Below are 22,504 nucleotides of genomic sequence, written 5' to 3'. Positions count from 1 at the left end.
CCTGATGATTTATACTGACACTCTGATTACTAATTAGATGACTAATGAAAAAAAAAATGGTTGAACTTTGGGTGGGAACTTATAGTATTTATCATTTATCATGAAAAATTTCTTATCATGGTAAGGGTTTCATTCATTGTTGTCACAGTATTAATATTATTAATGAATGTTTAAAAACTTCTAAAACTGTCCAGGTCAGGATTGTTTTTAATATTCTTCTCCACTGTTCGTTTAATAAATATCAAACTTGAAAATATGATTAAATCAATAAATTCTATTTATAAAGCACCCTTCATACTAAAAGCAGCTGAAAGTGCTGTACAGATCAATAAAAACAAACAATTTCCCATCGTAACCCCAGTTAATGTGTGCATTTTAGTGATATAAATCACATTTATTTATGCGACTTGCGTCATAAAGAAAGCATCACAAATGGGAATGTTTAGCAGTATTTGTGTTAATGGGGCTATAAAAGCTGTCATGTAGACATAAAAAGAAGTACCAGTAGTAAATCATTTTTATTGTCAGTAATTCCACATGATATTGTGATAAAACTTTAAATCCATACTTTAGGCTGAACTGGATTTTATTTAGGTTTATCAGCATAAAGTAAGATGAATACCACACTTCTCCATTTTTTATTTGTAAAAAAAAATAAAGTAAAAACTCAATGTGATGCAGCAAGGACACTTTTTCACTTCACAGTTACGTGCTACTGTTAGGTCTCTCATAAAATTACAATTAATCACATTTAAATTCATGATTCTAATATGAAAAATTGTGATGAAATACAATGGACATGAATGCTTCGCAGTTCTGACAAAAGAAGTACAAACTTTTACGGCTAATTTAATAGCAAAAAATTGTCATGAAATGTACGTAAAAGTAAGAAATAAAATGTTTTTCTTTTGAAGAAAGCTAAAAGCATCCCATTCTGCTCCGTGTTTTAACGGTGAAGGGTGCTGACATTTGCAGAGCATCTTGAGGAGTTCATTCACAGATCCTCAGTTCAGGCTTTTGTGTTTTCCTTTGAAGTACAGGAAGGAGAATAAGAGGTTTCTTCCGCTGGCTCTAATGTGATGTGTATCCATGTGCGTCACCCACTCTCACGCTCTGAAAAGTGCCAAAAGTGAGACACCTGAGCTCTCGCTGCAAAATTGACGTTTTTTTTTTTTCAGATAAGACGTTTCCTGTTCAGAAACAGTGTGCAGTGTCCATTTAATTGCCAACGTGAATGAACGCGCTTCACTGGAGACAAACTTGTGCAGTTAATCAGTAATCTTCATAATCTTTGCTGTCCTTTGAGCGGTTATAAATTACAGTTACAACCCTGTGCAGGTGGATGCAGTGCGGAAAATCCCTGTTTATGCAAAACCTGGTCGAAATTTGCAAGGCAAAATCAAATTCAGCTACACAGTCAGAATCGGCATGCTTATGTTTTCATTTAAACTCCAAAGCGTCCTCTCTTATTTTCTGAAGTATGGGGTTTTTGCTGCTTTGAAAACAAAGATCTGCAACATCCTGTGTGTGTGTCTGAGCAAGTAAAAAAAAATGCCTATAGTTATTCTGGTTATACCACAAAACTTCACAGAGAGGTAGAGATCGTACAAATAAGAAAAGCAGTGACCAGCAGGTTTACGATTTCAAAAAAGTGTGTTGAAGAAAGCCTGAAAGCGGCTGAGCAGAGCGGCCAGCTGATGAGCGTTATTGATAAATGGAGCTTGTGGCTGAAGCTCATATCTGCCAGGCTTCAAAAGCCTGAAGGAAGGAAAATCTGCTCTGATGTCGTAATTTCATCCCTGCCTCCCGTCTGATTTATTCCACTGCAAAAACACAAGAATTTTTGGTCTAATGGACTATGATATTTTAACAAATATGATAGTTTTGTCTTATTTTTAGAGTACTAACTTACAAATAACTTTTCAGCAAAATATGAAAGTTTGTTATACAGTAAGTCAATAATTTACAATATTGATGAAAAAGTACTAGTTCCACTGGCAGATTATTTCACAAATACTCTGTGTTGGTTTATCACTAAAGATCTCATTAAAATGTGTTGAGGATTTTGGTTATAATGTGCAAAAATGTACAAAAGTTCAAAAGAGAGTGAAGTCTCTGTCTGCTACCTCTATCAGTCATAATCTAGTCTTCTGATGAATTAGCCCGTTGACTGTAAAATGAAGTAAACATAGATATGCTACGCAGAATGATTAACAATCGTAATGACGCAGTTCTGTTAGCATATGTAGCTAATATGTTGTTCTCTCTAATTTACTGTAAAGTCAACTCATCAATTCCTAAAACGACTGAGACGTTTCAGGAATAGTCGTTTATCGATGTATGAATATAACTTTGTTTCAGAAATCTGAATTCATATAATCTTGTTGTCGTCTTTGTGCCACAGTTTTGCCCGAAAGCCCCAACTTCCCCTACAGACGGTATGACCGCCTCCCTCCCATCAGCCAGTTCTCCATCGAGAGCGACTCGGACCTGTCGGAGACGGCCGAGCTCATCGAGGAGTACGAGGTGTTCGACCCGTCCAGGCCGCGACCCAAAGTCATCCTCGTCATCGGTAAGGGAGCGCTGCCAAAACGCCAACATTCAGAGCGAGCTTTCCGTTTTCCGTCAGATGAGACGCAGAAAATGTGTGCGTGTGTATGCGCGCGCGCATGTGTTGCGTCACTAACGGTCATGGGAGGAAAACCCGGAGAAGTCGGAAAATATCTTGGAAAAGTCTAGAATTGTCCCCACAAAGAAATCGTAAAAGAAACATTTGAATTTAAACGATATCCAAAAGAAAAGAATTAAATAACTCCGCCATTCGTCAAAGAAAACGAATAAGAATACATTTTTAGGTCCCCCCCCACCCCCGCCGTTTTTGAAGCAATGGTTCAGTCCAACGTGTAGGCGGAGCAACAGCAGCTGAAGTTTGGAGCTAGCTCTGGCTAGGCAGCACAAAAAAAAAAAAAAAAAAAACACTGCAGTAAGTAAAAATTTAAAGCAAAAGGTGTACAACACATTTTATTTACTCTCACTGCTCAATAGGAAGAAACACATTAACAATAAAAATCAGACTGCAGTTCGTTATTTCATTACTTAGGCTGAATCATGATAAACTGCCTTGGAAATCAAAACTAGCATAACTGGTTACATTGCTCTGATAGACTTGAGTTTTTTTTGTCAAAGGTAGCAACTATTTCAATCATATTTAGCCCTTTAACTCATATGTTAATGAGAAGAGTTTGAAACGGGAAGGAGCGGCTGAGCCTTAAAACTAGCCGCTGGGGAGAGAAAGAGCAGATAGAAAAACAGAAAATTATGCCTTTATTTCTTACCATCAGAATAGAGCCTTATATGGGGTTCCATTTGTGTCAAAAATAAGTAGAAAAACATGAGGATACTTTTCAATAAAAACCCTGGTGTTTTGAGCATTAAATTAAAGTTATGATACTTCCCAGATATTTGTTATTTCTACCTACTTATAGGTTCTTAGGCATCCAGGACATGGAAAAAATCTATATTTATGAGGAATTTTATTAAATGGAGTTACTCATTAAAACTTGTTTTTATTAAAAGCCTTAAGTTTTTGTAAAGGTGTAGCAGAGATTAGATCAGTGACACTGAACCAAACCAAATATCAAAACATTTTAATATTAGTTTACTTCTACGGTTCTCAGTTTGTTTACTGACAAAAACGCATGTTTAATGTGCATTACCACTTGATAGTCATTTTTGGTCCTGCAGCTTTAACACATCAAAAACTTGTTAATCCACATTTTACATGATATTTCACTATAACTTTGCCAAGCCCCCCAAAATTGAGCTTAATAAATTTTCCTGTGCATGGTCCCCCCACCGATAATGAGATAGGATTTCCTCCCTTGCAAACGATGCTCAGTGCTTTCATATTAAAGGATTTAGAAATGCAAAGATGCTGATGAAGTAAAACTTTGTGGTCTGGATAGGAATCTAAGTCCATTTCCTGGTATCCGAGCTCTCTACATTTGTATCATCAGAGCTGATCTTGCTTCATGTTCTCAGTGTGTTTGACTCTCCTAATCTGATTTCCTTGGCGAGCCTGCTTTAAGCTGTCAAATAATCTCATTTATCTTGTTAATAATTTCCACAACAACCTACCTTAGCTGAAACGCAGCCTCAAGTCGGTTTATAAAAGATCGAGAAGAAGAAAGAAAACAACTTCGGTCTCTTCTTGAAGCTCTTTTTTTTTTTTGAATGGCTCTCTGTGGAGCGGCTGATGGGTGTTTGTCCTCGTAGCACAAAGCCAGTCCCTGTCCGTCTCTTTAAGAGCATGCTGTGCCCCGGTTTTGAAGGGAAAAGCAGCATGGCAGCTGCTGTCACCTCCGCAGAAGATCATGTGAATGTTTTGTGTGTCAGGTTTTGCAGAAAGCTGTTAGCTGTGAGGAGGATGTTAGGATGTGAAGAAGAATTACAAAATGCAAATACAAAGGACCTGTCACAATAACAAATTGTCCCAGACGTTATTGCAATAAATCATAATATTGTTGTTTTGAGACCATTTGCAAGTAGTGAAATGGTAATAATGCAAGAACACGATGTCAAAGATCAACAAACTTTAAGTGGAAGACATTTTACATACCCAAAATAAATAATCAAAACAAATAAAATGGATACGAAAGTCCCGGTAAACATAATTGTCCTGAAGCTTTTTGTCATCCAGTCTTTGGTAGAAAGAGAGAGACATGAGGAAAACAAACAATCTTGCAAATGTAAATTAGTACTTTTAATTTATCTCGCTATTAATTGATTTATTGCTTTTTGTGGCTTTCAAACAGACTTTGATTTTCCTACTAAATATAAACAGAACATGTTTGTCTGAATCCCTAAGAGGAAAAATAAAAATAAATACCTTCACAGTCCAGACTCCTGTGAAATTCACAAAATTATCAGAACAACATTTTCTGCCATTTTTATTAGTAAAAATGTGCAAAAACACTTAAAGAAAATCCATCTTTTATTTTTAAAAACTCACTGAAAAAAGAGAAACAATAGAAATTAAATCTGAACACAATTCACGTTCCTGTTGAATATTTGCTTTTACTGAGAGAAGATCTTTTATCATTCATCTTTGACCAATCTCTTTAGACCAAGGGTGTTCAAAGGAGGGTCCGTGGGCCATTTACGGCCCCTGCACTCATTTTGTGCGGCCCGTTCAAACACAATTCATGGAACCTAATCATCTGAATTTTTTATTTTATTTACGACATACTATAGTCTCAACCTGGAAAAACTCTAGCAGAGATTTCCAGAAACCTGGAAATGAAGAAAAACTGAAAAAAAAAAAACATTCAGGTTCCCACAAGGTTTCCCTCGGCGTGTAAAATTATCTTACTCAAGTTTCTGTTTTTCTTCATCAACCTTCAGGCAGTTTCACTCAAATTATCAACTTCATAAGGGTCTGTCACTGTTTGTTTTGCTGGAATATAAACATTTTACGTTTGCAATTCTGCTTTAGGTTGATAAGAAAATGTTGACACCATAAATCCAAAGATATTCGGTGAGAAAATATGATTTCTTACCAAATGTAGGAGGTTCACACGTACTTGTTTCTTTATGTCCTCCTCCTCCACAAACACACACTTAATCACACACAGGCCTGATTTCTCTCACCAACACACACTCACCCACACACACACACACACACAACAACAAACCTCCCCAAAAACATCAACAGCTCTCTCTCTCTCTCTCTCCCTCTGTGCTCAGGTGGCCCTGGCAGCGGCAAAGGAACACAGAGCCTGAAAATCGCCGAGCGCTACGGCTTCCAGTACATGTCTGTGGGCGAGCTGCTGAGGAAGAAGATGATCCACAATGCCACCAGCAACAGAAAATGGAGCCTGATCGCCAAAATCATCACCAACGGCGAGCTGGCGCCGCAGGTAGCCGAGAAACAGAGACAGAGACGTGTTGGCGGGGGGGCGGGTGAGATGGACTAAATATTTTGGGAGAAATAAGCGGCATGTCCAGACACTCGGGTCAGGTTGTTATCACAGCATGAATGCAACGAGGAACTAATTGGCAGAAGGCGCATGACAAGCATGCTGGGGAGAGAGGATGCTTATCTGTCTTATTAGCATCCATCTTTCTAAGGTAATTACTCCGCTTGGAAGAAAATGAGCGCTGACCCCCTCCCGTGGCTGTTTTCGCTTCACTCTTTCTAACAGAGTACCTAGCATAATTACACCACAATAACATATCCCCAGTTCAGCGTCTGACATTAACTGGATTCACCTCAGAGGTTTTTTGTTCTCTACCTGTTATTAAAAACCAACTCAGAGCAACACGTCAAACAACAGAGAGAAAAAAACAGCTGCAGCCGAGATTAAACCGGCAAATGCTCAGCAAAACTGACAGGTAGCATAACAGACATTTTCTTTACGCTCTAAAGTCTAGTTTTCAGTTTGGAAACTCTTTTTAGATTTCAGTTCATCCTTAAAGCTGCAGTATGGAATTTTTACAAAAATGCTTTTTTGTTAAAACTGCAACCATGTTGTGACAGAATAATATGAGATAGATAAAAAAAATAGATCTATTCCACCTTCTCCCTGAGCTGCTAATGCAGTCTGAAGCAATGCACAGCTCCCCGTCAAAACCAGCCAATGAGAGCCAGGAGGATCGTCTTAGTGCTGTCAATCAATATCATGTACTCGCTGCTAAATGTGCTAATGGTGGAGAAACAACTTACCGTTACAGGAAAACCATTTTTCAGTGTCTATGCTAGCTTGAGCATTCACAACAGGATATGCTGTCAGGAAGAAGCTCTACCATAGCAGAGAGAAACACAAGAGAGTGATTGACAGCGCTAAGACCCGCCCCTGGCTCTGATTGGTTGTTTCTAGTTAGCACTGGAAGAAAGCAGAGGAGTTCAGTTTTTTGAGGAGTTCAGTTTTTTTCAAAGATTATCTATCTCATACTGTACTTTCACAACAAAGTGACAATTTCAACAAATATGTGTGTTAAAAGTTCCATACTGCTGCTTTAAGCTGTCAGACAACTTAAATTCTCACAAGTGGAATAAAAACTGTGGATAAAACAGCATAGATCACGTCAGCAGTTTGACAGTATTTCAGACATTTAAAACAAAAAAATTAATCGATTATTGATCTCAACTGAAGTGAAATGCTTATATTTTTTTTCATCCCTAGACTGATGGATTATAGATATTAGAGAGTATAAGTAAGTAATAGTGAAAACCACCTGAGTGATCAATCATGTTTGCTCTTATTGTAAAATATTCTACTCCATATATTATAATACCAAACAGGTGGAGTAACTCCACTCGTTTTTCATTGAAAACATCTCCAGAGGAAGGTTTTTACAACCTTGTGATGTGTTGCCGTCGCTGCAAGGTCGTGACACAGACATAAGCCTTGGACCTCGTCATAAAGAGCCCGTTTTAGCTTGATGATTCTCATGAATTATCCGCACTAACCGCCTTACTCATCGTTCATCTTCCTTCACCTGACATGTATGAGACGTTAGTTTGCCCTTGCAGCGATTCAGTCGAAATGAGGCAAACAGCAAAGTAGGCCAACCAGCGATCATAAATCAAAAAGTGGCTGCTTGGCGTCGAGTCATACTGTAAGTCTAGGTTTATTTATGAATTAAATTATGAATCTGCGGCTTTAGTTATTCCTACATTGTTTCTTGTTGTTGCATAAGTTAGCTAAGATTTGAGTGTGCCTTGTATGAAGAAAAATCCACATTTTGTCAGATTACCTCCAGAAATTTCTGCATTATTTGCTTTTAATCTGATAGACCTGCAGAAAAATGTGCTTGTTCGGGAAGTAAACAGAAAATTGAGACACAGATTTCTAATTTTGCTTTGCAGAAAGCAGTGAAGTGTGTTGTGCATCTGTTTTCAAACCTATTTACCCCAGTAAGTCAAGATAAAACCCAGTGCAACTAATTAGTTAGTGGAATCCATCTGTGTGTAGTTTATTATCAGCATAAATCCAGCTGTTCTGAAAACACCATAGAGGTTTTTTAAATGTTTGAGGTTTTTCGCAAAGCAACAGACAGGTCAGAGATGAAGTTGTGGGACAATTTAGCTTTTAAAATCAAGATTTGGTTCTAAAATAATGTTGAAAGCTTTAAACATCTCACAGAGAGAGATGTGCAATTCCTCATTTCAATATGGAAACGTGTAGATCAGTGGTTCTTAACCTTTTTTGAGGTACCGAACCCCCCAGTTTCATATGCGCATTCACCGAACCCTTCTTATTCCTCCTCCTCCTTCAACCCCCTCGTCCCCCTGACACGCAACATACTTTGCGGTATTCTGATTTAGTAATGTAATTATGCTACCACCCCCACGCCACTAGAGGCAGTAGCAACCCCGAAAAGATGCGACTAAGGAGCAGATTTAGACTATAGAATTTGGTAAAAAGAGTGGAACTCCTTCAATCAGGGCTCCTCCGCAGCTCTGATTGGCTAAGCAATGTAACGTGGTCCTCTGCAGCAAGTGATGGCAAAGCGTCATCACGACTTTACACAAGTGTGTCTTTACCTCCGCGGCAGAGGCTCCACCGAACCCCTGGGGTTCGATCGAACCCAGGTTAAGAACCACTGGTGTAGAACAACTGCAAGTCAACCAAAAATTGGGTGATCACATAAACTGACTGCATCCAAAAAAAGCAGAAAAGAAGCCAGCAGTAACTCTAAGAAATTACAATGCTTAAAGAAGTAGCCTTTATTTCAATCATCCATTTTGATGGAGTAATTATGAAGATATAGTCATAATGTTACTAGAAGAAAGACACAATTTTACTAGAAGGAGGTCTTAAAATTACAAGAAAAAATAGTTTTATGGAGAAAAACTTGCATAATTACTTTTGTTATTTTTTTGTTGGGAGTTCTCATAAAATTACTACTTCAAAGTTGTAACTTTATCACAACTTTGTCAAAGTTGTGATAAAGTTATTATCACAACTTTGTTCTGGTAATAATAGGACTTAATTCTCGTATTTTTGTAACATTGTGATTTTTTTCTAGTAAAAAATGTTTTTAAATTTTGTCGTAGAGTTGGCTTGAATTCAAAGTCCAAATAAACAGAAACTGTTTAATAAAAACAAAGCAAAAAACCAAACAAAGTACTTATAAAGCAAGATGGCGGCTATGGGTGTGGTGAAAAAAAAATAAAAAATCCAGATTTTCCAAAAATTAAATCTTCGAAAAATAAAACCTAAACGAATCAATCAAATCGATTTAACACCCAGCCCTACAGCCTGAACACAACATTTCTACTCTGACTATGTGGTGGCAGCATCATGCTGCACAGTTAAAACAAACAAACAAAAACCTATTTTTTACGGTAAAACACCATCAGCTGTCGTTGCCAGAATCCACCATAAAATTCCAGGTAAAACTGTTTTTTCCTTAACAGTTAAATGTCTTTCTTGTTGTTAATTTTACAGTGAAAAATGGTGCTGGAGTCAATATTTTACCACAATAGAAAATGTTTTAAATGTGTTTATCCATAAATAAAGATGAAAACAACCTATAAAATTAATGTACAAATGTAAAATATGCAAATTATTGTTTTCACTAATTAATTTACCGGTACATCAGATCAACAGTTTAAAATTATTTGCAGTCTATAGATTTTTCCTGTCATAATTTTACTGTTAATTACCATTGAATATACAGATATTTTAGTGGAAATGCGTCAAGATGCTCAAGCTTTACTGAGATTGAGTTATTTTACAAAGATGATGAATCAAAATGTCCTCAAAAGCTTGTACTTGCATGAAAATGTTTTTCTAAACAGCATGGACTTAGGAGGGATGAACTCAAATGAACTTTTCAGATTTTTATTTCTAAATTCTTGGAAAACCATGAATGTTTGTGGTCATAAATGTGAAAAGAGGCGACTTCTACAAGGCACTTTTCAGGATCGATTGAAAAAACTTCAGTTATGTTCATCACATAAACACATTTCTCTAAATGTGATTAGAGCTGTAATAGGGCTGAAGTTGCAAATGATCCAATAAGGCTGAAAGCGCAGATGAAGCAGCACTTCACTCAGCCAGAAGCCATTTGTCTCTCTGAACCTTTTTCTCTTAGAAATCCCACCTGTCCTCTGAAAGGAAGCTCTTGGACTGTCGACAGCCAGCTCTAAAATTAAACACAGAAAGCACAATTGCTTTTATTCTCTTAGTCTCTGAAGTATCTGCATCTTCAGCAGAGAACAGGGCAGTTTTAGAACCAGCGTCGCATTATTCTGAGGAGTCGCTTCTCCTCACTCTCCCAGCCATTTACAGTCTCTCTCAATGAAACCATCTTGATCTTTAGATTAGTTTGAATCCCTGCATGGATGGATGGCAGCTCCCATTCGGAAACTAAACGCCTCTGTTAGTCGGGTTATTTTTAGAGCAGAGCATTGCATCATGCATCTCTGCCATACTGCAAATTACTTTCTGCCCAGAGAGATGCGTTCGAACATGTTGACCTCCTCCAGCCATGGGGAAGTAAGTGATGCTAAGAGAAGTTGACGTCCTCTGGCTTCAGGAGGTCGTCGCTCTGCCGCAGTTACAACCATTAGAGAAACCATTAGATAAAGATGAACACATCAGTGGAAAATGCACAACTTCAGTCACCTGTTGTCACGTTACTACAAAAAACTTTACTGGTTTTCATCAATTAAGTTCATTTGTATAGCACGTTTCAGCATCAACTGTCAAGTGCTGTCCCTACACATCAAAATGCTGATTAATGTTTTATTTATAATGAATCAAAAACGACTCTAAACTTTTTAGTCTGGATTTAAAGAATCTCAGTTTTTCAGCTGTTTTGCAGTTTTTTTAAAGTTTGCTCCAGATTTGTGGTGCATAGAAGCTGAATGCTGCTTTTCCATGTTTGGTTCTGGGGATGCAGAGCAGAACCAGAAGACTTGAGAGGTCTGGAAGGTTGCTATGACGACAGCAGATCTTTAATGCATTGTGGCGCTAAGCCGTTCAGTGATTTATAACGTTGCGTTCACACCAGACGCGTTACGCGCGTCAGAAACACCTCAGACACTTCAAGTTCGACGAGTGTGCATGTTTGGTGCGTTCACACCAAACGCGTTTTGAGCGTCAGGCGCGTCTGGCTTACGTTCAAAGTTTATGTGGAGCGTCGGATGCATTGGATGAATTGGACGCGCTCAACACGTCACGGTTCAAATCGCGCCGCGCTAGACACTCGAAACGAGCCACAACTGACCGTCGACGTGCCTCCACATACTATGAAAGGTAACCAGACGCTCAAAACACATTTAGTGTGAACGCACCATAAACTAACAACAATATTTAAAATTTTTTAAATTCTACTCTCTGAATCTGAATATTTTTTTAAGCACTGTAAATTATTATTTCTTTATAATCTGTTGCTGAAATGATTCTCTCTAAGGAAAACACCTACCCTCTCTGTTGTTTGTATTGATCCAGAAACTAATGACCGCCCTGCGGAGATGGCAGAATCTCCTTTATCGCTTTTTATTAAAAAATAAAAAACATCAACAGCTTAGGCACTGGATGAAGGCACTCATGAATCATGGTGCTTTTGTTATTTCTTTCAGGAAACCACAATAACTGAGATCAAACAGAAGATCATGAAGATCCCAGACGCCAACGGCATCGTCATAGACGGCTTCCCGCGAGACGTTGGACAGGCCCTGTCCTTTGAAGACCAGGTGAGTCTCTGTTATTGGACCCATCTGTCCTCGTCCGTCTCTAGGATGACAGTCCCACGTTTACATTTTAATCACTTGATAGGAAAATCATCACTGCAGGGTTGTTATCACACATGGATTTCATGGAAGCTGTCTTGCTCTCGGCCACAAGACAACATGTTGCTGTGGAAACGTTCAGAAATAACCAGAAAGTCGTACTTGTAAGCATGAGCTGCAAGCTTAATAAAGTATGCAAATGAGGCAGTCCCAGTCCAGCTTTCTGGCTCAGATGTGAGGACGGCATCATCAGCTGCTCTGTGGGTTGTGTAACCCCACAGGTTATTTAATGCGTTTGATATCAAGAGCTGAGCAACATCACAGCATCACTGTAGAGGCTTTTAGACGCTTTGATATCCATGCAGAAATTCCAATAAAGGTACTTTAAGAGTTTAAAAAGTTTAAAGGGGAGTGACTGTGCAAAATACACATTTTGCACATTTTTTGGGTCTCAACTGTTTTTAAATACAAACATCCAGCCGTTTCTTGGTAATAAGTTAAAGTCTTTTGGTGTCTAAAAACCTTCTGAATGTAACAAATCAGCAGTTGCTGCCCATCACCTAGCAACCCCAGGTTGCCGGTTACCTGGCAACCCTAGCAGAGTTCCAGCACATTTGGTCAGCAAGTGTTTAGGTATTTATTTGGATTTTCACATTGTATATATATAAAAAATTGCAATTCCAACAAGGAAGAAAAAAAATCCCACCCAACAAGTAACCAATATCCCCATAAATACTGCCAATTAAAAGGTATGTAGCAAAAAAATAAATGAAAAATAAAAAATTAAGACCATATAAAACCAATGTCAAGATTTATGGAAGCACTACTCAGCCAAAATTTCAAGGGTCTGCTAGTCAGCTTGTTTTTAATTCAACTCAAAAATACTTAACCAAAGGAAATTAAATAATTTTACCATGCTATGCATTGTACAATGGCTGCTGGAAAAGAAAAGCGTTTTCTTGTTGCTTTACCATCCAGATACCATTTGCTTCATTCTTGTTGCTTTTCAAAGATGTACAGTTGTGTAACTGTGTATATGTTTGCAGCCATTTTCACATGCAAGTGTAAACATTGAGTTTATACTTTGCAGTGGTCTGTAGTAGTTTATTTGAATTTAAAGTAACAGAAGGCTCTAAAGCAGCTCATTCTGAATGGAGCTCAAAAGGAGGTCAGACTAACATTTCATTATCTAAATTTGATTTTGTGTAAAAAAATTTACTGACCATGTTCTTATAAACCATAGTCGTATTCTAACATGTTCAAAGATACTTAATAGGTTACAGTTAAAGCCTGTGAGAGTTAAATAATGCATGTGTCAAAAATTGCATCTGGGGAATTTCTCATAGTTTTTAATGTATATCTTTTGGTTACGATACTTCGTTTATTTTTGGGCATGTTTTTGTATAAACTCTTTTAGTTGCACAAAATGGTCTGAAAAGTCGACCACATCCAGCAGCTATATTACTAGAGGATGCTACTTATCTTTGAGCAAAGTCAAAGTTACACCATCTGATAAAAAATGTTCTGCCAATCCCTAACTAAGAATCAAATGGAGACTTTTAAAAAATCAGTTTGACAACTTGTCTTAACCACTAGCACCATTTTCTCAGGTATATAAAGTTTATAAAGGCGTAAAAACTGGAGCAGAGGGTATTGATCCTGATACTGAGCTGAAATCCTTGGATTTGAGACCAGCATGTTTTCTCCCCTTTTCTCTTTGCCTGTTTCCTGTCTGACTACTCTCAGTAACGGCCCTGAGCACCACAAAGATAAAACAAACAAAAAAAACACTTTCCTGGCACTGTAGATTAAGTTCTGCTTGGCTGAGTAAACAGAAAAATCACATTTTCATTTCAGAAATCTCTTATTTGATAAGTGACAGCTCTGATTTACAGGGGAATCATTTAAGTGCTTTAAATTTTGATCCAGTGTTTATTTTTGTTGCTGAGAAACAGGGCACATTTCTGAGAAGGACAACATCCAAATAGTTAATTTGTTTGGGTTTATCTGTCTGTGGCATCAAATTGAGATGCTGTATTTTTCTCCTGTGCAACCTGGAGTTTCATTTATTTATGTGTGAAGTGTGTCGTGCCTTCACCACCACTTTGGCTGTTTTATCACTGCGTGTGCGTCACGTCCCGTATCAGCGCTGGCATGAGTTCACACCAATCCCACTCATTGTGCTTTATGTTACCATGTCACCTCTGAGGCTGCTGCTTTCTTATCCTCTTACCAAACTGTCCAATAATTATCAGCTAATGAACAGGTATTTGTTTAGCCTTTTCAAGTATCTGACCCGTTATAATCCAAGAGCACACATTTTCAGTCTGAAATAAGGATTTCATGTCATTCTTCTCAAATCTTATAATGCTTGTACTCAAAACTTCTCCTCGCGCTCAGACCTAGTCTCTGCTCGGACTCTCTGCTCACTTACAAAATCTTCTCTGCTTGCTTCTGGAACAAAAATGCACCGTCGCCTGGCAACTTGCGCTAGTCACTGGATGTAGGGAGAAACATCGACTGCTTCATGTTACACTAAACATCCGCCACCAGTGATACTGATTGCTAACAGCTACTGATCGCTAATAGCTACTGATCGCTAACAGCTACTGATCGCTAACAGCTACTGATCGCTAACAGCTACTGATCTTAGGCAGGAGTTTGTTCACTCAACCAACCACATCCAGTGGCTAGCACAGATTGCTACAATCGACAGTAGCCACGCAGGCACACCTGCTAGAAGGAAACAAACGCACCCAGTACAACACTTTAATTCTATTGGCTGAGAGGTTGCCAAGCGCCGGTTCCAAAAGGCGGTTCTAAAAGAAAGCAGAAAATGTTTTGTAAGCGAGCAGAGGAGAAAGATTTGACTAAACATTACAAGTTTTGAGAAGAAATACACGAAGTCCTGGTTTCAAAATAAAAATGTAAGCAAAAGTATTAAAAGTTTTGAGAACAAAAGACTTGAAATCCTGCTTTCAGACTGAAAATGTGTGCTCTCGAATTATGGCAGAAAAATTCCCCCATAGTTAACTTAGAAATACCCATCAGGTATTACTCTGAATGTTTCACTCAAGGGATTTGATAAATCACCCTCTAGTTCAGTAAAAATGTCAATACAATAGCATTTTATAGATGTTTTTGTTGGTTGTTGATTAATTTGAGCTAACATCACTATGCCAACAACTATGAGTTTAGCTTTGTTGGACGGGATAGTTACTAGTTACATTTACTCAATTACATTTACTTGAATAACATTTTTGAAAAAATGTTTGTCATTTTTTCTGTTGCTTAAAATGAATTTCAGGGATGAAGCAGGTTTGGCTCAGAGAGAAGCTGCCTACTAGACATTTGTGTTGTGCTGCATCTCATCTTTGCAGAGACAACATGTAAAAAGGGCCGGTTAAAGTGGGCTGCCTTAGCTAATCAATTGGATATATGTGATCTGCTTATGTCAGCTGATGGGTGACGCAAAAAGCCATTTCTTTTCAGGGACTGCATTACATATTCCTTCTGTGACACCAGATAGCGTGCAGGCACACAAATGGAAGTAAAGATGCATAAAAATATGTATTTACACGATATGGAAGTCCTGAACCACTCATAGCTTATATTATGGATTTATAAATTAACACAGTCCAAACTACAGCACCACAAAGCAAACATTACAGATTGAACCCCACAATTTAAAACACACACAGAGGAATTATTGATGCTGAAAGTTAACATAGTCATTTTTTGTAGTTTTTACAAGATTTGTCGTGTTTCAGGAGCTGCTGACTGTAAAACATGCCTTCACTTCAGCCGTCAAGTTTCAGTTAAAGTCTCTATTTGCACTCATTATACTGTAGAGCTTCCCAGGAGGATTCAGAGCTTTATTTAGCTGTCTCACTCACAATGTTGCCATTTTGGTTCACTACCACTCTTCTCACTGCATTCGCTCCTGCAGACACCGTCTCCTCTTTTAAAGCATAATTTGTGCCTGTGACAAATTGTCTTCAATGCTCAGAAACCGGCTGAAATAAGAAAGTATATTCCTTTACCAGACTCAATATGGCTGGAGTCTGTGAAAATGGCTTTTTGTGCTCTTCTGTCAAACATCTATAACATGGAGGGTTGCACTTCCAGCGGAGTGTGTTAAGTATAACTCCCGGGTTTCGTAATGAACTGTCAGTCTGTCTGTGATGTTCCTCGCCTTTCATGTAGCGAAAGCAGGAAAATACGAACAGGATAATGTCATATAAGATTCAGTGCAACAACGATATACTGTAAAAAGTCAACAGTAAAACTGAAAAAGGAGAATGTTAATTGGTAAATGGAGTTAATTGAACTAATTTTGTTTACATTTGTTTACCATGACAACTTAATAAATTAACTTGGATAAGCTTAATTTGATTGCTTGTGACCAGTTAATGCATTCTACAGCAGTGCATTATGGCCAATGGAAATAGAACAGAAACTCAGAAATATTCTAGAAAAAACAAGGACATTTCTGCACTCCAAATGTCTGAAAAAAATCAGAAATTTTGAGATTAGTCTCAGAAATGTTCTAGAAAAATAAATAAAAACAAGGACATTTCTGAGCTCCAAATGTTGAAAATTTGTTGAAAAATGTCAGATATTTTGAGATTAATCTCAGAATTGTTCTAGGAAAAACAAGAAAATGTCTGAGCTCCAAAAGTCAGAGAAAACTCAGAAATGTTGAGATTAGTCTCACAAATTTTCTAGAAAAACCAGGAAATTTCTGAGTTTCAAAAGTTAAAACATTTTCAAGTTTTGAAACTCAGAAAATTTCTGAGCATTTTTGGCAGAAATTTGCTCCTATTTTTTCCCACATCTACGACCCTGATACGACATCGTAGCATTCCCTTTCTTTAGTTTACATTCTTCTGTTTTTGCATGTGAAATTTTTTAAGCGTCCGACCAGGTAGAGCCATACAGCGTTAGAGGGTTTTTTATTCTTTTGTGGGAAAGAATAATTTCTTTGCAGTATAAATGAATAATTTTAGCAACATTTATGCCATGTTGAATTTTACCAGCCTTCCCTTCATGGTTAGAGGAACCCAATCAGACATTAAACCATTAACACTAATATATTATTTATCAGTAACTGTTTGAAACTCTGTGTAAAGTGCATTAACACTTTTGGTAAAACAAACCACCAGAAACTGCTTTACTGAACCGAAACCAAACAGCCGTTTTTCATTGTTGAAGCATTTTAATGAAGATGGTACAAATACCGGTAATGTGCAATTAAATGAAAATTAAAGAGTTAGTTAATCATGTTTGTTGTAGCTACCTGTTCTGCTGTTTAAAATGAGTGAACATCATTCATGAGTCATTACTTCATCTCATTTAAATGGGTTGTATTAGACATGTTTTGTCCCTACTGTTTGTTTTGTTGCCTCCTACTGAGTGATCCAAAAGAAAACAGGAAAAGTAGTTTATATAGATGCAAATGTTGATGGAAGATATATTTCTGGATTACGCAAGATATAAAAACCTGACAGGACAGAGAAACTGCCCTGAGGAGAACATAAGTAAACAAGTTTTAAAATCCTAAAGGAGGATTTTATATAATGTTTGCTCTCCTGCTGTTAGTAACTGTTGGATCACATGGAAATGTTTTCACTGTAGTCGAGTTTTTAGCTTGCAGGAATTTGTTTTTCAGCCCATTTTTATAACAGATTAACTCTTTTTACATGACTGTTTATAGCCAACGTATCCAAACTGCCGTGTGCCCCACAACCTTATTTATCTCAGTAGCAGGTGTGATGTGAGGCTTTTGATTTGCTTTATAATCGCATAATAGCGGAACAGAAAGCCGAGGATGAGGAAGAGGAGCAGGAAACGGGGAAACCTGACTGTAGGAGGAAGATGGAGTACGTGTGAATAATCTATGCATGAGGAAGACTCAAACACAGAGCTTTCTTTTTCTCAGTCAGATTTATAGATGAAGTTTGATGTGAGGTTCACGACCTGCTGGACTGGATTTTATTGCTATGATAAATACAAATGAGTGGCATTAAAATCATGTTTGAATTTACCACTAAATCTAATATTTATTTAAGTTTTTGGTTTTTCTGACGGTTAATGATTAATCAAATAAAAGGCATTTTCTTTACCATTTCACTCATAACCAGAGCTCTGCAGTAACTAGTTACATTTACTCATTTATATTTACTTGAGTAACTTTTTTGAGAAAAAACAAAAAAACTTTAAGGAGTATTTTTACTGTGCTGTACTTTTTACTTTTACTGAAGTATTTCTACTCTGGAGTAAAATTTCTGGATTTTCTACCCACTGAATGAAAAACAAACATGTTTTAACCAAAAACTCACCAGACACAGACTCACACCTGCAGTTTTTATTAAAGTTTTATAAGTTTTCTGTTGAAGGAAACTGATTTGGAGACATTTATTTTGCCTGATTTTGTTATTTACATGAGTTATTGTCAATTTCATCCTTAAAACACCAAAATTTCCACATACATTTATGTTTCAGTCCATCTGTAGTGCTACTCTTACTTGGTAATATTTTTAGGTACTCTACCCACATCTGCTTATAACAAGTCATTTTCTAATTTTATAAGTGAAATAATATGCCAGTAGAACTAGTACTTTTTATACTTTGACTTAAAAATCTTACGATTGGTTTTGTCATATTTCAAGCATTCTGAGATATTTCCAGTAGAAACTAGACCAGAAAAGATTTTGTGTTTTTACAGTGCAGATTTGTTCATCAGCAGCATTGGTTTCTTTTAATGTGAATTTATCCACAAAAGTAGGAAAATGCCCTGAAATTTTACCTATTTTGTCCCAAACTGTATTTTTATTGATTATGTGACACAACAAAACAAAAAGACTTTGTGTTTTTTGCATCGTGTCAACACTTATTTTGCTAACCCTATCATGTTATTAACATAACTTGCTCATTTAGGATGTAGGTCAGCTGGTTGTCCGCAGCGTTCTGATGCGATTAGAAGCGTCTCTTCCTGTAGAAGTCGTATTTACCTCTCTGGACAGCATCTCTGTGTCGTTTCCCTCCGTCTGTGTGGCGATTGGACCTCTTCTCGCCGTTACCGTGAGGAGGAAACATCTTGGCTTAACGAGAGCTCCTGTGCCGTTGTCTCCCTCGCTCCGCGTTATGTGACAGCAGATTCCTCCCAGAATAAGTGCCCTGCGTGGAAGCTGCCCCGAGGCAACAAAACAAATAAACTGGATGGCATAGTGTGAGGCTGGAACAGCGACAATTCCTCTGCAATGACTGGCTCAGCGGTGGAGGTTATAAATTGGCTGTAATCATGGTTATAATAAGCAACTCCAGCTGTTTAAGGCATGAAGCAGATTGGTTGTGATTAAACATAGTTTTATCTCCTTGCCTCCACGTCTGCTGAGAGTGAAAACAATGGAGATAAATACATGGTTAAAGGCGAACATCCTCTTCCTCATTTGGCATTCAGGGAGCCTGGAAGTCACAGTTAGCAGTGCTGTGAACTGATTAAGAAATTTAATCAGATTAAACACATTCTTATGGAAAAGGATCAGGACCACTGGGGAAAAAAGAATTATGTCTTTTATTCTCAGGATTATATGATGGTTTATTAAAGCCTTTGTAGCTAGAAAAAACAAACTCAGACATTTTGAGATTAATCTCTGAAATTTTATAGAACAAATACAAAAATTTCACATTTGCAAAAGTCAAAAACTTTTGAAGATTAATGTCAAAATGTATGAGTATTTATCTAGCAAATTTTTGACTTTTTGTGTTTTTTCTTTTGAACATTTCTTAAGGATCATTTCAAATTTTCCAGTTTTTTTATAGAAAATTCTCAAATTGATATAAAAATTTCCAAAATTTTTTAATAGAAAACTTTTTTAATTAATTGATTTTAGAAGTTCCACAGTATTTTTTTTCTAGTTAATTTTTGACTTTATAAAGTTTTTTCTAGAATATTTCTATGATTAATCTCAAAATTTCTGTTTTTTTCTAGCAATTTTTTTTACTTTTCAAACTTAGAAAATTTCTGTCTTTTCTAGAATATTTGAGCTTTTTCCAGTAAACGTTTTTATTTTTGAAACTTTGAAATTTCCTTGTTTATTTTTGGAAAAAAAAAATTCTGAGATTAATCTCAAAATTTCCCTGTTTTTCTAGCAAATTTACAATTGATCAAACTCGGAAATTTACAAGTTTTCTAGAATTTTTTTTAGATTAATGTCAAATTTTTTTATTCCAAATTGTTGATTTCTGGAGCACAGAAATTTTCTTGTTTTTTCTAAAAAAGAAAAATGTCGGAGGTGTTTGGTGGAAATTTGCTCCTTTTTCTATCTATATTGGTCGTAATACGCCACCACAGAATTCTGACCTTAATCTCACAAAACATTTTGTTTTGTGTCAAGGAAGCATAAATTGTTCACCTTTAAGCTTTTTATATTAACACATTACAGTTGACAGCGGTAATATTTAATTCCTCATATCACAAATAATAACCTCCAGATGTAGTTAAGCTTACGAGGTTGTTTTTATTGATGCAGGTTTATTGGAATCGCTGTTTAGATCTCTTTTTAAAAGGGAGAGTGATGGTTTGAAGACGGACCCTGAGGTTAGATAAGGTGCCAGGGAACATTCAATGGAGATGAAAACACACAGATAATACAAGCTTGTACTTTTGTTTGCAGCCGTGTCCAGGCGACCGCGCAAAAACAGCTCCTAAAGTCACTGATGACTAGACAAGAGCTGATGCCCACTCTGTCGTCAATGTGCACAAGCAGCAGGCCTTGTATTCAAATCGAATAAAGTGACAACTGGTTATTAAACGGGGGTCTGTGAAGCTCGGGAGCAGAGGAGAAAACAAACAGTGCTGTCCTGAGACGACATGAAGCACTGACGAGAAAGTGCAGGAGTGGAGGAGCAGATAAGAAACATTTCGGTTCCAAAAAGCACAACGGAGTATTTGAGTTTTAAAAGAAGGTAGAAAAGAAGAGCAAAGATTTAGCACTGAAAGCTGCAAGAAAAATTTATTTAAAAATGAAAATACACAACAAAAGGAATGGATGACTGACAAGCAGAAAACAACCTGTATTAAAATCTAAACAGATTCAAATAGAGTTCATGCAGGCTAATGATGGTCTTTGTTTCTATAGTTACATTAACGTTTAATGCAACTTTGCTGAAACTAAATATTAAGTCAATTATGATGGTATAAAATCTGTTTGTTGCAAATTGTCAGGTAAATATGAAATATTTTCTAGTTTTTTTTATGTTTTTCAAAAGAACTGTGGTGAAAATAAACATCCACTAGGCAGAAAAAATAAAGATTTTACATTGAAGTTAGTAAGTTTTATTGGGTCAGATGAGAGAATCCAAAACACCTGCAAACACTTAGGATGCCAGTTTTATTTCTGGGGAATTTCAGGTCTTCTCTGCTTTAGCCTTAGTTATTCTGTCACTTTTCAGCTTTTTATTATTGCCGACACTAAAACAAAGAAATAAAAGCCAAATTTTCCAGCTCTGAAACGATTGTCGCCGTAGCTCTCTGTTGCTAAGAAACATCTTTGTGTCGATTCAGGATCCAGCTTGGTATCTGACATATTCAGCTCAAATTAAACCTCCTGCAAATCCCTGCCGTCCAAAAGTTAAATATGACCTTCTAATCAGCAGCAGATAATGCAGAACAGAGATGGGAAGTGATGATACACAGGTTGTGAGTGATTCCAAGTATTTTTCACATATAATCAAATTATAGGCAGTAACTGATGTAGAGTGCTTCTATATATAGAGAGGAAGGTCGTGAAGCATGTCTGAAGGAACTGATTGTGTTATATTTATGATGTATAACAATTTGAATCACAAGTAATCAGTGCAAAAATAAATATTTCATGGATTTTAACTCAGTCAACCGGAAATAGACTGAAAAAGAAATCATAGTTTAAGTGAAGTCACTGTTTTGCTGGTAAATGTCCTGAAGGATCTGCTGAAAACTCAAGTGGAAACTCCTCTACTTGTCAGCAGCAGCTCCACGGCTCTTAAAGGCTCAGACAGAGGGAGAAAGCCTGGAAGACTGTCTGCTGGGATTAAAATACCCACACAGCCCAGAAAGTAACAGAGTTAGACTGTCTGGAAACCCCACACACTGCAAAAACACAAAATCCTAACAAAATCTGCAAAAACACAAAATCCTACCAAGAATGTTTGGTCTGGTTTCTACTGCTAATATCTTAGTACACTTTAATTAAGACTGAACTAATTAACAAGCAACTTTTAAGTAATTAATAGCAACTTGTTTTAATTAAATAATTCCTCAATATTGATGAAAAAGTGAGATTATTTCACTAACATGGGAAAAATGTTTCACTGCAAGTGAAATAATCTGACTTAAAACAAGCTATTATATCTTGCTGGAAAAAAAACATATTAATTTTGCATTACTTCAAGTGTACTAAGGAATTTGCATTGGAAACTAGATAAAAATACTTGGTAGGATTTGGTGTTTTTGCAGTGTTATGCCTTGTTGCCTTGCTACAAGAAGCAGATTTACTCCAGAATAACAGAAGTGATCTCAAAATATGTTAGATCAACACAATGAGTACCACTTTTGAAAAAAATATGTATAATTTTCTATTTTATTATCAAATGGAATATAACAATAACTTCATGGTGCCTTTGGGATCAATAAAGTATTTTTTAAAAATTGAATTGAATTAATAATTAGTGGAAAAATATTTATGGACATTAAGGCAATACAACCTTTTATGATTT

At 36.8% G+C, this 22,504-nt stretch overlaps 1 protein-coding gene across 1 annotated transcript in view; it reads left to right on the top strand.

The window, feature by feature from the left end:
• ak5 (adenylate kinase 5) overlaps positions 1-22,504 on the top strand; it is a 97,200-nt gene that overhangs the window by 5,759 nt on the left and 68,937 nt on the right. Inside the window, exons 3-5 of the mRNA XM_008434639.3 lie at positions 2,405-2,572; positions 5,746-5,918; positions 11,597-11,710. Of these exons, the coding sequence (XP_008432861.1) occupies positions 2,405-2,572; positions 5,746-5,918; positions 11,597-11,710 (455 nt within the window). The remainder of the gene's footprint in view (positions 1-2,404; positions 2,573-5,745; positions 5,919-11,596; positions 11,711-22,504) is intronic.

The sequence above is a fragment of the Poecilia reticulata genome, chromosome 17 (assembly GCF_904066995.2).
Source record: "Poecilia reticulata chromosome 17, P_reticulata-male-v2, whole genome shotgun sequence".
In the NCBI taxonomy this organism is placed as follows: Eukaryota; Metazoa; Chordata; class Actinopteri; order Cyprinodontiformes; family Poeciliidae; genus Poecilia; species Poecilia reticulata.
The sequence above is the reverse complement of the archived record's forward strand: the minus strand, read 5'-3'. Positions and strand labels throughout refer to the sequence as shown.